At 36.2% G+C, this 21,681-nt stretch overlaps 1 protein-coding gene across 1 annotated transcript in view; it reads left to right on the forward strand.

Moving 5' to 3' along the window:
* Positions 1-5,873, forward strand: part of LOC115222009 (organic cation transporter protein) — a 55,035-nt gene extending 49,162 nt beyond the window's left edge. The window contains exons 9-10 of the mRNA XM_029792121.2: positions 813-964; positions 4,795-5,873. Of these exons, the coding sequence (XP_029647981.1) occupies positions 813-964; positions 4,795-4,894 (252 nt within the window). The 3' untranslated portion in view covers positions 4,895-5,873. The remainder of the gene's footprint in view (positions 1-812; positions 965-4,794) is intronic.
* The last annotated feature ends 15,808 nt before the right edge of the window (positions 5,874-21,681 follow it).

The following is a 21,681-nucleotide window of genomic DNA, read 5'->3' on the forward strand; positions in this document are numbered from 1 at the left end:
GAGAAAGGAGTTACAGTTATGCATGTTAGGAGGGTGGAAACGAGAGAAGAGATGGAGGAGAAAAAGAGAAGATGAGAGGTTGTCGCTAAGAGTGAGTGCAGTGTAGTAAGCGGTGAAAAAAAAGAAGAAAGGCGTTCGCATAAGCATTATAAATATATATTCGGCAATAAGCATAAAACGAAGAGAACATTGGAGTGACAAGTTGTATTAGTTTGACGCTTAAAAAGAAGAGAAAGAGCGGAATAAGCACATCTGTTAAAGATTATACCCAAATCTACTTGAGGGAAGCTGTGAGAAAATATATGTTATATGCTGAAATATCTACAGCAAGTGTATGCTTTTGTGTACGATTGTGTTGTTGGTTTGCTCCTATCAGCTCCCAACTAGAAAACCTATTATTAAAAACGCTCTATCCACGCACATGCCTTTTTCTTATAATGTATATTCATGACTTATTATCAATATATCTTCCATTTTTCTTTCGATGGTCGGGTGTGATATGAGAAAATTTAGCTGCTATCACTAGCAGGTCTAAATAAAACTTAAGGGATCCCTTATTCATGTCTGTATGTTGATAATCCAGTGAAGAGGAACAGAAATAGAAAACCTATTAATTAACACCGTAGAATAGTTAAAATAGAAAACTTGCTTCAAGCCTCAAGGAGAAATTATTTTCATTTCGATGATGATAAATTTGTCATTTTTTAAAAAATTTATCTTTACCATGACTTAATGATAGTGTTTCAAACATCAAAAAATTGCAAAGCATTTCAGTATTTCATTAATTCCTATTTTCTTTTTTATCTTTACAGTCAAATGTCTTAGCAAGTCCCTATAATCAATTAGTTCCTTCGTTGTGCTTTGGTATATCAGCCATCATTGCCGGATGTTTTGCTCTCATTCTGCCGGAAACACTAAACAGGCATCTTCCCGATGATATTGCAGAAGCAGAAAATCAAGAAAGGTTAGTTATCGACAAATTGTTTCATATTTACATTGGGGAAGAACCATCTTAGCTATTTAATAACATAGAAAATCGTTTATATTTACTTTTCTTATGTCTTTAGGTGTCGAGATGTAACGGAAACATTTCTGCTGCAACTGTTGAATCGTTTATATTTACTTTTCTTATGTCTTTAGGTGTCGAGATGTAACGGAAACATTTCTGCTGCAACTGCAGTTACTAGCGAGTTTCTATAGGCGTGTTTGTTTTTTATTATTATATCATTCTGAGTCATACGGGTCTGGCGTATAACTGCTTAACCTTTAACATGTGTCACCGTTAGTATATTTTAGGCTCAATACTTCTGCTTGTCTATATATTTGTACTTTTATTAGTGACATTCGTACTGTGGTCTATAAAATATAAATATGCCAAAAATTGATGTTCAATAGTTGTAGAGGAATGTGTCAAAGACCAGGTCACAAATGTGGACCGAAGATTTTGACATGCCAAAAAATAAAAGAAAGGAGATATGAAATTTGAGTTATTCATAAATGGCAAAGATGACTCTTCTAAGATGCGATTACTTCACTTTTAGCACAGAGTCTCAGTTCAGATATGTCATATTTTCTTTCTGAAATTATTAAATGGGCTTCCGTGAGTTGTTATTGTTTGGTTCCATATCATCCCGGATTAAGCAGACTTAACGTCAAAGACATTCCTGATGCGCTTTTTTTTCTTTTTTTCTAAAATAGTGTTCAGGACTACATTATCCAATGTGCATTTCCTATTTTAAGGCGACAGAATGTGATTTGATGGATATTTGTCTATTATTAGAGCAAGTCGAGTGACAATACAGAAACTATTTCGTTCGTTCAAGCGATCGTTTTTGCTTGTCACTGTAATACCTAAGAAGAAGAAGTGTGCAGTAAAATACATTAATTATCAGTATATTACTGATATATTCTTTAAACGAATCCGGATGTATGAGCATTAATTCAATTTGAAAAGGTTTTGAAATCCAACCTCACGGGCTGATTTCGATCACTACCAAGATATTTCTTCTAACATTCTACCAAGTTTCAGCAATGGAGTAGCCATTCACCTGTAGTGAATTGTGTTATAGTATTTCTTGAGGTTTTTTTTTAGTTTTTTAGTGTTTCTGACATTATTGTATCTAATCAGTCTTCAGTTACCACAACACACAACAATTTCGGAGTTGTCCCCCTTGCAATTTTAACAAGAATTACAAGTAACGCCAATGATTTTTCGCTTTATTACTGGCGTATTTTAATTAAAACCTTTTTCGGATTCATAATGTTATGTTAGCTATATATAACATAAGAACTTACCCTATTTTCTCACAAGTGCCAGATGCCATCCCCTTCTCTCTCTCTCTCTCTCTCTCTCTCTCTCTCTCTCTCTCTCTCTCTCTCTCTTTCTTTCTTTCTCTTTCTCACAGGTGCCAGATAGCTTGCTCTGTGAGGAAAGTGTTTTTTTCTTGCTATTTGGTCACCCTGCAGGATTAAATACAAGACCTGCCAAAGGGCGGATGAACTCTAAAGAGCCAACGACCATCCAAATAAGCAATTGTCATTACTCGTTATGCTGCTTATTAGGCCCTTACCCGCTTAAGACAGCAGCGATAAATAACAACTCCGCTGCCTTGCGATAATACCCACTTAAGGGAAAGGCTTCGGGAGTAAACCCCCCAGGATAAATCAGGAGTCCCTAAGGCAGTTCGGTGTTGTAGACAACTTCGTTCTGGCATCTCCTGCAACCCCACTGGTGCTAAGTTGTACTGACTCCTGTCTTTCCCTTGGATAACACTGGTGGCGATGGAGAAAGAAGACGTGTCGCATGGGCAATTGCCGATCTCCCACGAAAAACTGCTCAGGCCTGCTCCCTGGAGAGGACACTCCAGCGCCATCTAACCGCGACGGCAAAACATGGAAAGCAGCATCGGCAGCTGACACGATTTCTTTGACCGCAGATCGGATGCTTACTACTACTACTACTACTACTACTATACTACTACTACTACTACTACTACTACTACTATGCAATACAAAATTATAACTAAATATTTCGTAACTTCTCATCTTCACTACTTACTCCAGTAAATACTTAGTGAGCTAATGAGAAAGTTAATGCGTGAGTGCACGATCTAGTATAATCAGGAGCGAAATCTCATCCAAATCACTTTCTACCATCTTAAAGAAAGGAGAGCACGTTAGTCAATGTAATCTAATACATATTATCTCTAAAACAAGGATGGGTCTGTCACAGCTGGAAAACCACTGATCGTAAGACTGCTCGATCAGGGCGGTCTAGAAGGACTAAGCAACAAAATTACTTTATTCACCTGCTTACAATGGTGTTTTCGGAACCTAGCAACGTATAACAAAAGTTGAACCATTCCATCAGAGGGTATCTTAGAGAAATTTGAAAAAGCATTTTAAGTTTAGTGATAGCTTGTTCATTGAAATTAACTATTGTAAATAGCATTAAAGTCGTCCATTTATGGCTCTACATAGAGACTATATCTTCACGCAATGTCAAAAATATGATAGGATTATATTTCAAAGAAAGATTTATATAGACAGCTATAGAGAAACAAAAAGAAAAGCAGATATTTTATCAGAATATGTCAGTGAGTATACTAAGGCGGAAATTGTGAAGATAAGTTTCAGAAGGATGCAAAGCGACCACCTACAGTGCAACACTTGAGTGTATTTTGTTTATGCACACACATTTATACTGACACACTTAATATATATGAATGTAAATACATATATAAGTATGCATGTATATGAATATAGATACGTATTATATATATATATACAGATTTACACACGTACTTCTCTCTTTTTCACATACATATATGTGTGTATATTTATCTATATATAAGAGTGTGTGTATGCGTGTGTGTATGCGTGTGTGTGCGCGCGTTTGTATGTATGTATGTATGTATATTCTTTTATTGTTTTACTTGTTTCAGTCATTTGACTGCTGCCATGCTGGAGCACCGCCTCGAAAGGTTTTACTTGAACGACCAGACTTTCTTTTTTTAAGTCTAGTACTTATTCTGTCGGTCACTTTTGTCAAACCGCTGATTTACGGAGGCGTAAACACACCAACACCGCTTATCAAGCTGTGATGGGAGACACAAATAAAACATAGAAATAATACATATATTATATATATATATATATATATATATATATATATATATATATATATATATATATAGTCAATATGATGAACGGATGTCAATATATTCATTTATAACAATTGTTTTAAACGTTCGTACACCAAATTGTTCACTATTACACAATGTACAGGACATCCTTCTCTTTTCTTCAGTACTTTTGATCTGGTGTATCAAAAGATATCCAAATAAGCAATTGATTGCCGAATCTTGGCCTCAATTATCCTCAATAAGTGATTATTCTTCGTTACAATGAGTGATGAGAGATATGACGGTTGTACTTTCACTAAGTACTTTAATATTTATGCGAAGTATATACATCAGTGAATAGTATATACACCAATGAGAAGTATATACACCAGTGAATAGTTAACGTAATATCAGTTCATCTTTTCAATGGTGTCACGATCCTTCATTCCGTTTCCCCCTATCAAAAAATAATCTTTGTTGTCGATGTGATTAGTCAAAAACAAATAACAATTATTAATATATTTACGGTTTATATGTGTGTTTGTGTGTGTGTGTGTATTGATGGAACACATGTGTGTATATATATGAGAGCTGGGAAGTATGGGTTTCTATTGTCAAATAAAGTTTTAGACTAATTTACTTACGACTGTTTTTCTTATTTTTCTTTCAGTGAAGGATCGTCTATCCTTGACAAACGAACGCTGTCACTGTCTGAACAAGGAAACCACGTCCAGTATACAGAATTGAAAACCTTTGACAACAAAGTTTGAATGATTTCATCCATCGAACGAGTGCTATCTTTTACTTATTTTACTTTCTATTATTACCCTGAAAATAAAGGGCGATGAACTGACAGAATCGTTAGAGCTTCGGACAAAATACTTTGTGACGTTTGTTCTAGTTCTTTACGTTCTCGCCGAGGTCAGCTTAGCCTTTCATCTGTCCATAGTCGATAGAAATAAATTACTAGTTCAGTGGTGGAGTTTATTTTTAACGACTATTTAAACGACTAAACGCAATTTTGCGATCTTGTGCCTATAACAGATATCATTATTACCTTTAAAATATAACAGGAAATAAGAATAAAATACATCGAAAGAACTCTAAAAATTTAAATTATTCTACTGATCCTCAAAAACAAAAAGAAGATACTATTACACTTGTTTCTAGTCCTGTTCTTGTTATTTTTTAACAAACGATTCCTTTAGATATGTGATAAAACTAGTTCCCTGTATAACTCCGATGAACTCCCACAACACAACAACGCAAATAATAATCATACTAGCTAGTCTAAATTTATTGAATAAGTTTTAATAAAAATAAATCTTCATCTTGATCGTCTAGTTCTTTGATCATATTCTTCATCAGACCATTAGTAAACATTTCCATCGCTCTTTAACAAAGTGACTTTTACCAAAGTGGCAAAGCATAAACATTAGATTTCAGTAATCTAAAAGCAAAGCAAAAATGTAAAGAAAACATTATTGAACTTAGAAATATTTCTTTCAACATTATTTTGTCTTTTAGTATCCAGTCATATACAATGAACAGTATTTTTGAGGAATCTTTGGGGGTGGGGGAGTGGGATAGAATCCTAAAAAACTGATGGCAATGCTCATTTTTTTTTTCACTCTTGAATGACATAATCAGCATTTTTGTTACACTCATTATCATGTTTTCCTTTTATTTGATCAAAAACTTTTTTGGTAATATTTATCGCCTTATTAAATAAAAATTATTTTATAAAAATATGTTTGTTTACTTTTTATTATAGTCATTCCACAGCTCACACACCTATTGTAATGCATATGCAGTACCACCCCTGCACATCATTGGTAAATCTTTCTTTAGCAATACAGTACAATGCTATATATATCTTCTTTTTATCTCTTCTTGTACCACTGAAACTGTTTCTGCTCCACTGATTTTGTCAAATATGTATCACTCTTTTCTGTTAATAAATCCTATATATTAACTTTTTCAATTCTTTTTCCCCAGAAAATTCTCTCTCTCTCTCTCTCTCTCTCTCTCTCTCTCTCTCTCTCTCTCTCTCTCTCTCTCTCTCTCTCTCTCTCTCTCTCTCTCTCTCGTCCTGTTTTACTTCCAGAAATTAATCTTCAGAAATCCCAAATGATCATCAAATAAATCAATCTTACTACACTATTCCTGAGAGGTCCGGCGACTGTTATAGCCTTTCTTCCTCAGTCTGAATAATAACATTAAAATTCTAGTCGAACCCCATCAAGTGGAGAAGGCTTCCTGTTCAGCTGAACATGTACGCCATAAACGTGACATACTTAAAATGTTTCTAATAATATCCAAAAAGTGTACACATTTTCGGTTACACTTTCCCTGTTTATCCCGATATTAAGTCTAGTCAAAAGGAACTCTTTCCCTTTGTATGTGTAAGAACATCAGAGAGTAAAGAAGGCAAGCTGTAATTTGGTTTCAGTGTTTAGTTTCATTTCTGTTGTAAAAAACCTGAGCTTCGCATAGTCATATAACATCTCCTCTTTTAAACTAACAACTGCGTACGTAAATTGTTTATATTTCTGAAAAGAAAAGAAAGGATGCGAAGTTGGCACATACTAAAATAGGCCAGATTTTATCACAGTATCTTGTGAGTTAAAATTACTGCTCTTCAGTCTGCTCTACCTTCACGTATTTTCCCTTTCCTTTTCATCTGAAGCTGGTGAAATAAATATACTGATATAGATAATATAATAATATACTGATATACATAGTACACTGCGAAATTAGTCTTAATCTGTGAAAGAGAATATTTCTACACAAAATACAAGATTTCTATATAATATTATAGAAATTTCTTTTAATCAATGAAAGATCACAAATATATAGATTTTTCACAACTTGAGAGTGGTAAACCTAATCCAAGATTTCATTTATTAGAATCCTATACAACGACAATCGTATACACCAGTTTATATATATTATATATATATATATATATATAATATATATATATATATTATATATATATATATATATATATTACTATCCAGGCGTTTATGTAATAATAATAATTATCATTTTCATCATCATCATCATTAGCATTATTCTCTCTCTCTCTTTTTTACTCTTTTACTTGTCTCAGTCATTTGACTGTGGCCATGCTAGAGCTCCGCCTTTAGTCGAGCAAATCGACACCAGGACTTATTCTTTGTAAGCCTAGTACTTATTCTATCGGTCTCTTTTACCGAACCGCTAAGTTACGGGGAAGTAAACACACCAGCATCGGTTGTTAAGCGATGTTGGGGGGACAAACATGTACATATATATAATTATATATATATATATACACACACACACACACACAACACACACACACACACACACATACACACACACACACACACACACACACACACACACACACACATATATATATATATATATATATATATGTGTGTGTGTGTGTGTGTGTGTGTGTGTGGAGGCGCAATGGCCCAGTGGTTAGGGCAGCGAACTCGCGGTTGTAGAATCGCGGTTTCGATTCCCAGACCGGGCGTTGTGAGTGTTCATTGAGCGAAAACACCTAAAGCTCCACGAGGCTCCGGCAGGGGATGGTGGCGATCCCTCCTGTACTCTTTCGTCACAACTTTCTCTCACTCTTTCTTCTGTTGGCCTGCTCACTTAGCCAGCGGGGTGGCATCATTTGAAGGCTAAAACAATGCGAAGCGTATTGTGACCAGCGATGTGTAGCAACATCTGATAGTTTAGTCGGTTACGGTGATCACGGTGATATATATATATATATATACATATATTCGACGGGCTTCTTTCTACCAAATCCACTCACAAGGCTTTGGTCGGCCCGAGGCTATAGTAGAAGACACTTGCCCAAGGTGCCACGCAGTGCAGCTGAACCTTGAACCATGTGGTTGGTAGGCAAGCTACTTACCACACACCCACTCATTATTATTATTATTATTATTATTATTATTGTCTCTGCACAGCTTCTAAGGCTGGAGACGTACTATGGTGTCAGCTGTTCACTACCAGTGAACTAAGGTAACACCCCTTATTTTTTGAGCACCATCCGGAGTATTTGAGCGGTTCAAAGCAGTGCTGTTTTCTGAAAGTGCTCCACCATTATTGCAACCCTATTTGTTCCATGTACTTCTCAAGATTCTTACTATTACCAGGGCTCTGACAATTATTGGTACTACTACCACTTCTTTCAGCGACCACAACTGTTTAAACTCCCAAACTAACCTGTGATATCTATCGACTTTTCTTTCTTCCTTATCACATGCCTTTTTGTCAGCTGGGCATGCTATATCTATAATCCAGCATCGTTTGCTTTCGTTCTCAATTAACATTATGTCTGGTTTCCTATTCTCTATCTCGTTATTATTATTATCATTATATGTTTGACTTTTGCTTTGTATTTGTACAAGTTGGCTCCAAGTCTCACTCAGAGACCTCAAGAGACAACAAGTTAGAAGTTCATGTTGGCGTTATGCCTAGGGTGTCATATATTTGGTTTTGCACATAGTATTGTTCTAGAGAATGTTTAAGATAACATAAGAAAATTATAAGTTTGTTTTAAAATTTGAAACTACATAGACAGTATTTTACGTAGGATATGGGCAGATTCTATGAGCACTATCTTTTCAATTTCTGCCATTTTGGGTTTCCTGGTATCTGAGCTAGGTAGGAATCAGCCCCTTTTGCTATCATTCCTAGGGCACCTATGACAACAGGTATTGTTTTAGTTTTGAGATTCCACATTTTGCCATTTTCTATTTCAGAATCTTTATACTTGCTCAGTTTTTGGTAGGTCTTGACATAGATTTATGTCGACTGGGCCTGAGGAGGCACGATTTTTTGTCTGAAGTCTTTCAATATAATTTCTGGCCTATTCACATTTATTTTTCTATCAGTTTGAAGTGTGAAGTTCCAGAGGAGTGAGATGTGAACATTTTCAAGCAGCACTGGGGGTGGTTTGTGTTCCACCTGTTTTTATTAATGGGCAGGTCCAGGATTTTGCAAATTACCCAGTGTATATATTGTGCTGCTCTATCATGCCTGTTGAGATAATGTAGACGCATGGAAGGCCATCTGTTGGAATATTCCAGTTGTGGAGTACTTCCAGCTCCTGTGTTTCGGGAAGATTTGAACCAATAGCTGCTTTTTCGAATCGAATCTGGTTCATCATTCGAGTACGTAGTCCTTAATGTTCCGGGTAACGACCGATCGGTTTGTATTTTGCGATGAGCTTGGACATTAGGTGACGGATCTGTCTTTTTAGGGTTAATTTTTTAAGACAATACCGCCTCCGAGTTCTCTGCATGGAAACATTGCTCCTAAGGTAGCTTCTTAAGGCTAACAGATCTGTATTCGTCTGTAGTTTTTCGTGGTGTTTTTAAATGTATGAATTGTTCACTCTGCGTTAGTTTGAAAAATAAAATATCGTTTTTTGTTTTTTGTTTTTGCTTCGTTTGTGACACGTGTTTTCATATGCGTGTATGTGTGTCCTGTAAATTTCCCGTAGTTATGTAAACATTGGGATATGTGTATAGTCCTATGGGTATTAAAATGTATATATCGTTGTGTAGACATTCGAGTGTATGCGTAATTACTTAATTTATGTACTTACTGTTTTGTTCCATTTATATTTTATAATTTGTAAACTTTCCGCTGTTGATTTCCCGTGTGTGTTTCGCACATGTTTCACTGAGACATCGTGCATAGGAGACACTGTGTTTTATATGGCAGTAAAAGTTCGCCTTTGTGATTATTTTCGTTAAAATGTCGCTTCCTTCAAGTCTTCAACAGATTTCTTTATCCCATTCCACCGATTCTATTAGATTAGATTTGTTTTTGAATGGAGAGCCCAGTGTAGCACATCCATGTTATTATTATTATTATTATTATTATTATTATATTATTATTATTATTATTATTATTATTATTATTACTTTTAATCTGCATGTTTGTTACAGTCACTTGCCGAGACACACCCAGTGTCTTGGGGCGAGTGAAGGATAAGAGATGCTACAGTATGATTGAAAGCTTGGGGAGGGGAGGTAGTGAAATATCTTCATATAATACAACACAGACGTTTAAATGGATAGGATTTTTCTAAGGATGTGGGCAGTACTTATCAATACAATCTTTTGGATTTCTCTGAGACATGGTTCTCCTGGGATCTTACCTAGATGTTTCTGACACCCCTTTTTTATTATAACTAGGGCACCTACAATAACAGGAACAGTTATCGTTTTAAGATGCTACATCTTTTGCATTTCAATTTCCAGGTCCTTATATTTACTTAGTTGGTTAAATTCCTTGACAGATGTATTTTTTATCAGTGGTAACACTTACATCTATTAGTGTACAAGCCTCTTCTTCCCCCACCATAATAATTATGTCTGGTCGATTAGCTTGGATCGTTCTGTCAGTGTTGACTGGAAAATCCCAGAGGATAGTGAAATTTTTACTTTCAACGACTGGCTCAAGTTGTTGTTCATATCATTAAGCAGGAGTGCTGATTTTGAAGTGTTTACATATTTTCCAATGTAAACACTGTTCTGCCTTATCGTGGCGATTTTTATATTCGTTTGTGTCAGCACAGGACATCCCGAGACGAGATGGTCTATTGTTTCGTCAAATGTGTTGCAGAATCTGCATTTAGGGTCAGAACCGTTTTGAAGAACGTTAGTCTGATAATTTTTTTTTTTTTTTTTTTTTTGTGAGCAAGCTTTGGTCTTGTGCCGCCAATATGAAACTTCTCAGCCACTGATGGGTTGTTGATTGATCTACATCAGCATTTCGACTTCGAAGTATATACTGTTTATGCAGAGGCTTCTGGCTCCATCGCTCCTCAATTTGTTTCTGCCCGTTCTTTTTTGCAGTCTGCTTGATCTATTTTGCTTGTTTTGTGACAGTGGTTTCAGATTCTTCAACTATTTCAGGATCAATGTCAAATTCTCTTGCGAATTTTCAAGCGAATGTGACTTTTTGCTACTTTCGTGTTTGCACGCAGGTCGCAGCGTCCAGTCCTTTGTAGTAGATAAGTACTTGTTCATTGCTATTTGGGAGGTCTTATAGGACATTTCTACCTGCATCATTCCTCTTCCTCCATTACTTCTAGGTAGGTACAGACGATCAACATCTGCTTTTGGGTGATGCATGTTCTTAGAAGTTAGTATTTTTTTGTCTTCCTGTCCAAACGTTGGAGCTCTGTAAGATTCCAGTTAATGATGTTAAAACTATATTGGACTACTAGAAGTGTCAGGGTGTTAATGGCTTCGATGTGATTTGTAGAGTTGAGTTCAGTTTTTAGTATGAGTCGTATTCTCCTGTAATATGCTTTTCTTATTTTTCCTTCATAGTAACATGTATTTCATCTCCGTTTAATCTCAGGTGTCTGCAATTTTCTTATGGGTCAAGCTCTTTGATGGTAGTGTCGGTATCTAATTAAATGGAAGCTGTTTGTTTGGGCTTGCCTCTTACAAAAGTTACTTAAGGACACTTATCAAGGACAAAGTCCATCCCAATGTCATTGCTGAATTCTTTAACAGTTGTTAACAGCCCTACTAGCTCATCGTCATTTCTAGCAAACAGCTTCAGATCGTCCATATAAAACAGATCGTTTGTTGTTGTATTGTAAACTTTGAAGTCATACCTGGTGTTATTTAGTTCTTTTGAGAGTGGGATCAGTGCCATGCAAAAGAGTAATGAGGAGAGGGAGTCACCTTGAAAGTCGCCTTGTTTGATGTTGATGTTTATGTTAATTTGGCTCATCCCATTACTAAAGTTTAGAAGGAGATGTGTGTTCCATTTGGCGATTGCTACCTGGTAAGAATTTGGAGATGACAAGAGAGATCTTAAATATTCCAAGGGCCTTGAGTATCCACTTATGTTGGACACTATCAAACGCTTTCTTGTAGTCTATCCATGCCATACTCAGGTTTTTCTTTTTGCTCCGGCAATTTTCTGCAATCATTTTACTTATGAATAATTGATCTTTGCACCCATAAGAATTCTTTTTACAGCCTTTTTGAGCTTGTGGAAGGATAGATCTCTGTTCAAGGAAAGCGTATATTCTGTCAGTTAATATGAATGTGAGGATCTTGTAGGTGGTGTTCAGACATGTTATTGTCGGTAGTTCTTTGGATTTTTGCGTCTTCAGTTTTTGGTAGAAGGTATTTTGTTCCTTCAGTCACCCAGGCAGGTATTTGCTCTGGGTTCTGGACGACATCAATTAGGGATGCAGCTAAATTTTGGTGTACGTCTGTCAGACAATTTAGCCAGAAGTTAGGAATTCGGTCCAGTCCTGGAGTTTTCCATTTGTGAGACTTCCTAAGAACACATCTTAGCTCTTCTATTCCTATTGTCTTCCATTTCAACTTCATTCAGTCTCACTTTCTGACGCTCTATCAAGTCAACTTTGGCATTATATTCTTTTTTGTTGTTCCATACCTTCTTCCAGAACTCTTCGCATTTCCTCAGTCTTAGGTGGCTCCTTTACTTCTATCTTACTTTTGCCAATTTCCCTACAAAATTTCTTTGCATCCGTCTTGAATATCTTGTTGATAAAATTTGATTCATTTGCCATACCTTCTAAGCCGTTGGGCTTTCAGTTGTATTCGTTGTTTCAATTGTTCCTTGGTTGCAGAGAGGTTTATAAAACCTTTGATTTTATATTTTTGCTTGATTTTTCTAGTTCGTTTCGTCTTAACATTTACTCTTCTAGCAAGTTCATCGAGAACTGATCCATCTGCCGGCAGAGATTCTATCTCTTTTTGTATTGCTACTTTCCCCTTAAGAGGTCTATTGGTATGGTTGGTCCTTTTCTGTGTTGTCCTGATACCTAGTTGAACAGTTACAACTTTAGCAGTGGAATAGATGAGGTTATTTAAGGTTGTTAAATCATTTCCCTTATTAAGATCTGTCTAAGAACAGTATTATATATCATGGTTATGTTGTTTTTATGCTGTTTGAGAACTTTGACAATGGTAATCTATTGATTATGTCAATAAACTTACTGAGTTCTCTAATATCTTTTGCTTCTATGATTTTCTCTTTATTATTCACTTCAAATCCTGTGTCATACCTATTCTGTGTTCTTGAGGTAGGTCTACTTTCTTCTCTTTTGCCGCATATCTGTTCTTCGCTATTTTTTCTTCAGCTTCCGCGTTGGGATGAACTATTCATATACTGGGTTCTATTACCTATTTCATCTGCATTGTTGCTATTTTCATGAGATATTTGTGTCCTAATTTGGCTAATTTCAGTCTTTTATTCTTAATGATGTCACTACGTACATTACTTAGTTTATTTGCATCTATATATCTGAGTGCTTCATTGCCTAGTAAGTTTTTCTATGAAATGTAAGTTTCTACTATGAGTTTATTGTTTGGGTTTAGTGGGCTGTATATAAAGCTTTCAACACATTTCTATAATCCTCTCTAGTCCATCTTATACGTCTTGCTTTAGGTGATGTTTTTGGTGCTGTCACTACAGGCGTAGGGTTAGGGTTATCCTGGCTCGGATTACCTAGTAGATCGTTTTTTAGAGAGTTTGTTCCAGCAGCAGACTTTTCGACTCCAGTCTTGTTCTCCACTGAGTAACGAGGTCCTTGTTGTACCGGGTAATGACCGATCCGGCGTGAGTTTTGGCTTGTCACTAAGGCATTGACAGTGACAATAGGAGACGGGTCTGTTTGTTCAGAGTTGACTTTTTGACCTGACACCGTTTCCTTGTTCTTTTGAGCGAGTTGTTAAGTCGACTACATCGACCCCAGTACTTAACTGATACTTATTTTATCGGACTCGAAACGATACTTCTAATTCAGCATTTCGGTATTAGCTACTTATCCTGTCTTAGGAATCTAATTCTTCCAGCTGGCAGCGCAAGGGCGGGAAATATTGTTGTTCTCAATAAGCCATGGAAACAACATCCAACGAAAGAAGAGCTTTATCCCCAGTATATCATCAACCATTCGAGAGCGGATAAGATATGCTGGTTACTGCTCTCAAAGTAAAGATGAATTAGTGAGAGAGCTCCTTCTGTAGATCACGAGTCATGGGAATTCTCATGTCAGACTACCCAGAATGACGTACATTCTAATGATGTCGAGTTACAAATTGATGACTTCAAAAATGTCACGGAAGGCCAGAACGCTTGGAGAGAAAGAGTAATTTTGGTTCGAGCAACACACCCGAAACGACAGATAGTATGGAATAGACCTAGTAACACAAACTTGCATGATTAAATAATTAAGATTCATGGCACGTGGAGGATTTGTAATGCAATTATATCAATATATAACCAACATATTTATAATAATGGTTTCAAATTTTGGCACAAGGCCAGCACTTTCGAGGGAAAGGAGAAGTGTTTAGCTGGTACTTATTTTATTGACTCTGGAAGGATGAAAAGCAAAGTAGACCTCGGCGGAATTTGAACTCAGAACGTAAAGTCGGACAAAATACCGCTAAGCATTTTGTCCGGCGTACCAACGATTTTGCCAGTTCGCCGCCTTATAATGTGTTATAATAATATACCGACGTAAATAGATGTTTAGTGGAACTCCCCATAATCTTCCTTTGGACTTTTATCAAAAACGTTTCTTCACTAAGAAATCAAATATATATTTACATTTAATGACTTACAATTTATATTCATTATTAAGAAAAATAAAGAGTATTTTCTTCTTTTTGTATATTTTCCATACCTGACTTGCAAACGGAATATGTCTCGGAGCATATTATTAATAAAATCTGTTAAAGAATTAACGTCGGTAAAAATAATCATTATTTATTTTACAATCAGTCAAGGAGTGAAATGATACCAAAAAGAAAGGAAATGGAACTGAAAATTCAGTATCGAAAGAGGGTCGAAGAGAATATCTTTTGTGCTTTGGTTACCTTCCCTCCTTCGGAAATCGATAACGTAAGAACTAGACGAAGTATTTGGGGGCCACTATAACCAACTAAACCATTGAACGCGTTATCCCTGTATGATTGCAGTTCAATGATCGAACTCAGCCAAAGAAAAAAAGGAAAAATGTAGACCGTCTAGCTAAATATCAAAACACTGAGTGTTGATCTGAGAATATTGAAATAACAGTATAGAGGGGAAATTTTGAAAATCGCTTTATAAATGTTTAAATAGTATATGAAATAATATTGAAAATGTGAAATAAAGTTTTAAAATGTTCAATATCTCATTTAGCAATTTTATTTTTGTGGTTTAAAATCACACCACCATCCGCTAAGCTGAATTTTGTACTGAATAGTCATAAAAATGGAAAGAGTATTCGTGGGATTACATAACTGCAGAGTTGCGCTTCAATCATACGTCACAGCTGCAATGAAACGGACATATGGCCAAGTCAATGTAAAAATGAGGAAATGCGTGTTTACTGCACTAAATGGCACTCTCCAGTTTCCTGTCCCAAAAAGAATAAACCAAGACCAGAAGAGAAATTTATACACTGCAATTCAAAATATAAAACATAAATAGAACACAAAATACGTCACCAAAGTTGTTAAATTATGCAACAGGAAATGAATAAAACAATCGTGAATGCTATAAATGAGGAAGAGGATCAATTAACAGTAATAAAGTATGAATGGCAAAAACGGCCAACTTGATGACGTAAGCACTAACCATAATCTAAAATTCAATAGTACTCTACACCGAAAAGTAACTTATAAATAATGTATCAATGTTAAATGAATGTAACATATCAATCTTTCATCTTAATAGCCACAGCATTGAAAGCTTTACCCTCTAGGAACATTTAGGGCTTTTGAAACAAATCTAGTATGATTAGTTTCAATGGAAATGGCGTGGTGAAGTTAATTAAAATTTATATAACGTGATTATACACCCTGTAGTAAACCGTGAAGTATATATGAATAAAAGAAAAAATGTGGAGGAGTATCGATAATGGCTTCCAATTCTTTGACAGTTCAAATGTCATTCAAGAGCGACATAAATTTTACTTTCTCATGAGAATATATTCTGACAGAAGTCGTATGATCAAACATTGTAGCAGGATGTATTCATAGGCCACTTAAATCTAAAACATATTTTTGCAGAACTAAAACTTCACACTGATTCAAATAGAAAATATTGAAAGGAAGTGATTTATTCTGGGCCTTAAGTCCTCAACTCCTGATAAAGTTATAATGTAGAGTGACTCGGACCTTTTTTTACAGCTGGCAGCGCCCATCACTCTCCATTTCTGATTATAACCGATCTTTTTCCAGAAAGAGCGACACAGGGGTGATTCTTTATTTATCGACCCTGAAATGACAACAGGCAGGGTTGGCTTCGATAGTATTCGAATTCAAGGTGCAGTGAGCCAAACGAATACCGCAAAGTAATCTAGCCGAAGCACCTACAACTTGGCCAATTTAGCAATCTTATCATAAATACCAGTGAAATAGATAATTCACAAGAGGAAAGAAATCTTTTAACCAAACAATTCTTTTTATACACAGAGAATCAACAATTGATTATATAAGCTCAAATATATGCAATATACATCATTTTTTCAGTGCAATATCGAGTTCCGACATTTCAGATCATTTACCTATATTTACTATAATGAGATAAAGACATAGGTGGATCAATAGTAAATATATTTATACAGTAGTAAATGCAACTACAGTAATAAAACTCAAGAAATTGGTTGTGAGTAAAAGCATTAAAAAGATATGTGACTGTAATGATCCAAATTCTGTATACATTTTGATTAAAACTTTAAATAATGAAATTTCTGAATGCATACCGATTAAAGCAAGCACTAATATCAACCATTCACAGCCTCAGTACATCAAACCAAGCCGACGGTGTCTCCATAGAGAAACCGTTTGCTTGGCTGATGTACTGAGGACGTCTTTCGAAATCAGTACGACAATCAAGCGATCTTCAAAGACCAAAAATACAGTCACTACGCTTATTAAGGGATCTTTTGATAAGCGTAGTTATAGTCCTGACAAAAAGAGGACTGTAGCTTTGAGGTGTTGCTGACCGCCTACAAAAAAAATAGATCAACTGCATATATATATAGGACGGTGTTGTTACTATACATACAAGTACTTTAAACCGATTTGTTACTAAAACACTTCAATGAATTTTTCACTTGACCATCGGTACAAAGCGAGCCGATGCACTATATAAAACAGAGTATCCGGACCATCTCCACAGTTATCAAAAGGAAACTACTCCATGAAGCTTATCGCATCAGCTGACCATGAATTGTCGAGCTGTCCGGGAAAATGTGCTTCCAAAGAATATTTCTGATCTCCATCTGACACCGGTTGTTTTAATAACTGATAACAACGCCTGGAATCTTTAAAACAGAAGAAATTGGAAGTAAGAATAATTCTTTTTTTAATAAATTCTCCAGTAACACATACACATTCACATATAACACACTCAAACAAATATATGTAATGCATTTTCGTGTTTGAGATTCATTTAAATTCTTCTTCGCAGAATTCAGGCCGGACACTAACGAAGTAACAAAGTTCCCTTGTTTGAATCGCGATAATTCCTGGGTTATGTGAATAAGTGAGTTAATATGTGCATGCATACATACATACATACAAACAGACAGACAGGCACACACACACACACATACATACATACATACATACATACATACATACATACATACATACATACATACATACATACATACATACATACATACATACATGCATATATACACACACATATGTATGTACGGAGGCAATTACGCAGATAAGCAAATTAGATATGTTAAATATAACAGTTTGGGTATGAAATACGAAATATGTATATATGTATTCATGCAAAACGAGAGAAAGCAAAAAGTGGAGACTTTCAGACGATGAATATTTAAGTATAAACATATTGATATTTATATTCATAGATCCATCTTACACAGAGTACAAACGACAAAGAAAATTAAAGTGTTGGAAGAAAGGTGTTACAAGTCCAATAGCGGTTTCTGGGGACTCTGAGATCCATCATAATGTTGGTAGATGTAGTTCATCATAATATGTGGCCGTAATGGAAGCCATCAACATTGGATAAGACGAGCTTCCGTTATCAGGGTAGAAAAGATCTTACATTTCAGATCTTAATGCAGAGAAGTTCAAAGATAGGATCGATGAGTTGTTGCGTTAGAAGATGTTTCGTTCAATGCGGCAACAAAGTATAGAAAATAACACGGCAACAGCTGAGGACATGAATATCTTCTAAACGATATTCATCAGCATGAAAATAACTTGCTAGAATATACAAACAATTATTGACAATGAAAGCAGTGAACGACCTCGGCGAAGAAATGCCTTGAAAGTAATCTCACTTCGATACTGGCATTGTAGATATCTCAGAAAATCCTTTATCTGTTAATATAGATAAGTGGCTTCTGGAAAGAGAACCCCGCCAGGCAGGAGAGAAAAGAAAATGATGCCGGTTTTGCAATCAAAACATTAATTAGGAAAAGCTCCATGCACTTCCTTTAAATTCATCTGCATCCTTCAACAGAAAGCAGTTAGTTCGTAATTGTATTGTGCATTTGCACTTATTGTGAATCATTCTGAGGTTGAAATACTGTTGTTTAACACTGCTCTTTAAAAAATCCATGAGTAATATAACAAAAGATGACAAAATTATTATTTTAGGCGATTTCAATGCTAGAGTTATTTAGAACCACACGAGATTGGAAAATCAAATAACAATAATCTTCAGCTCTTAGAATTGTGCAATGAGAAGAGACTTGTAATGAGAAATAGATGGTTTAGTCAAAAGGATAAATACAAAGATATTTGGAAAGTCACTCGCTCCAACTGCTGGCATATGATAAACTATAGGATAGACTATCATGATATCCAAGATCTTCAGAATGGAATGTTTGACCAAACACCATTTCAAGAGTTGATCTCAAACTTTGCCCCAAGTCAAAATACAATACAATCTCCCTCCCCAAATGTTTAGATGTATCCAGGCTGAAATAGGTATTAAGGTTAATCTTACTGAAGCATTCCATCAGTATGACAAAAATAACGAGAGAGAAAATTTAAATTCAAAGTTTTTTTTTTTTTGCTTACCTTTGATATTTCAACTGCTAAAATAATATTTGGGTTTCGAAAGATAAAAGTATAAGTAATGGTTTACTAATAAATGTCTTCAAGTTTAGAAGTTAGAAACGTATGATTTCGTGGCTATGTGACTGATTCAAAGTGGTGTAGTTTATGAGTGCCTGTGCGTGTATGTGTGTGCGTGTGCGCGTGACCACTTGCAAAAATTCGCGAGACATCATCAATTTGCAAATCTTTACCGTTGGAAATTGTAGATGCTTCCTGTATGCTCTTTCTGTTTTTGTGCAGCTTTTTAGTATTACGAAACGAAGTGACAATGTTACACAACGTTTTCAAAGTTGGTAAAGGATGTACATTGATTCAGACCTGAATTTTTAAAAAGAAACATGTATGAAACTAGAAGACACTTTATTATGGTAACTTACTATTACTTCAATGTATGGATCTTTTCTGTTATACATGGTTTACAGTTTTAGTTTCCGCTGAAATAGTGGTTGCTGAACGACATCCATGTTATCGTGATCCATTTCCCTCTCCTTAAGCTGAATAAGAAGAGATAACTATAAAATCAATTTCTAAATATAATGGTTGAGACCCATGTAGCACCTTCCAGTTGCATTTGGGCGTGTTGCAGATGCTCTATATTTCTTCCTTGTCTTAATTATTGAGGGAACCCAGAGATCACGGATCGCAATATGCCCCAATAACATTGTCAACACAACTACTTCATATTTCAACGGGACCCGAAACTGCAGGCTATGTCTATCTCAAAAGATTCGGGTAATAAAGTAAGCAGTAATATCACTCAACCAGAGATCAGAAACAGTTGGAGCTCGTCTCGTGCTCGGCTTCGACGAACGGCAGCAGTCACGCGCGGATCCGTTGCAACTTTCACTCTTCCCTTTCTTTTGGACAGCTGCCATACGCTTGAAAATCCGCAATAAGTTGATACCATAAGATCCGTAGAGTGATTGCACTTTGATAGGTGCACATCTTGCCCAATTGCTTTCCCTTACACTGTCACAACATCCCTGGTCTGCTACCAGACTGGAGCTAACCAGTGAAAATCGTTCTTGTCGGTACTCTGCTAGCACATACCTTGATTCATTGAGTACTGCCTGAAGGAACGTCTGTGTACGACCACACAGTAACAAAACTAAACCCTGTGCTTCCGTTCACATAACCTATGGCTGTGTGGTAAGAAGTTTGTTTCCTAACTATGTGGTTTGGGGTTCAGTCCCACTACATGGCGCTTGGACAAGTATTTTCTACTATAAACACGGGCCGACCAAAGCCTCGCGAAGGGAATCGGCTATCGGAAACTGTATAGAATCCCTTCATATTTATGTGCGTGCATGTGTGTGGGTGCGTGCGTGCGTGTGTGTTTTTTCCACTCCCACCACTTGACGGCCTGTGTTGGTTTGTTTAGATGTTCATGATCTAGCGGTTCAGCAATTGAGACCAATAGAATATGTACCAGGCTTAAAAAACAATAAGAACTGAGGTCGATTTGTTTGACGAAAAATCTTCATGGGCCGCCATCCACTGACAAACAAAATTAAAGATAAAAGAAAAAAGATTAAAAGTTTATTGTTTTGGTCTCTTAGCCTTTACTTGTTTCAGTCATTAGATTGCGACCATGCTGGACTCTTGTATCAACTTTATGTTTTAACAGCTTAAACGTCTTGGGCGAAGTTTTTCGTACTTTGTCAAAAATAAGAGAAGAAACAAAACTTCTATTCTAGGAACAAGGCCCGAAATTTGGGGGGAGGGGGCCAGTCGATTAAATTGACCCCAGGACGCAACTGGTCCTTAATTTATCGACCCCGAAAGGATGAAAGGCAAAGTTGACCTCGGCGGAATTTGAACTCAGAACGTAGCGGCAGACGAAATGTCTATATCTTTACTATCCACAAGGGGCTAAACACAGAGGGGACAAACAAGGACAGACAAACGAAATACTGCAAAGCATTTCGCCCGGCCTGCCAGCTCGTCGCCTTCGGCAGACGAAATACCTATTTCTTTATTGCCCGCAAGGGGCTAAACATAGAGGGGACAAACAAGTACAGACAAATGTATTAAGTCGATTACATCGATCCCAGTGCGCAGCTGGTACTTAATTTATCGACCCCGAAAGGATGAAAGGCAAAGTCATCCTCGGCGGAATTTGAACTTAGAACGCAGCGGCGGACGAATACCGCTAAGCATTTCGCACGGCGTGCAAGCGTTTCTGCCAGAGAAACAAATATTGAATTCTTCTTTAACTTAAATTATGTCTTTCATCTTTTATCCTTTACTTGTTTCAGTCATTAGACTGTGGCCATGCTGGGGTACCGCCTTGAAGAACTTTTAGTCGCATGAATTGACCCCAGTACCTTTTCCTTTTCTTTTTTCTTTTTTTTGTAACCCTGGTAATTATTCTATAGGTCTCTTTTTCCGAACTGTTAAGGTACGGGGACATAAACATATCAACAACGGTT

Source organism: Octopus sinensis, linkage group LG19 (assembly GCF_006345805.1).
Source record: "Octopus sinensis linkage group LG19, ASM634580v1, whole genome shotgun sequence".
Classification (NCBI taxonomy): Eukaryota; Metazoa; Mollusca; class Cephalopoda; order Octopoda; family Octopodidae; genus Octopus; species Octopus sinensis.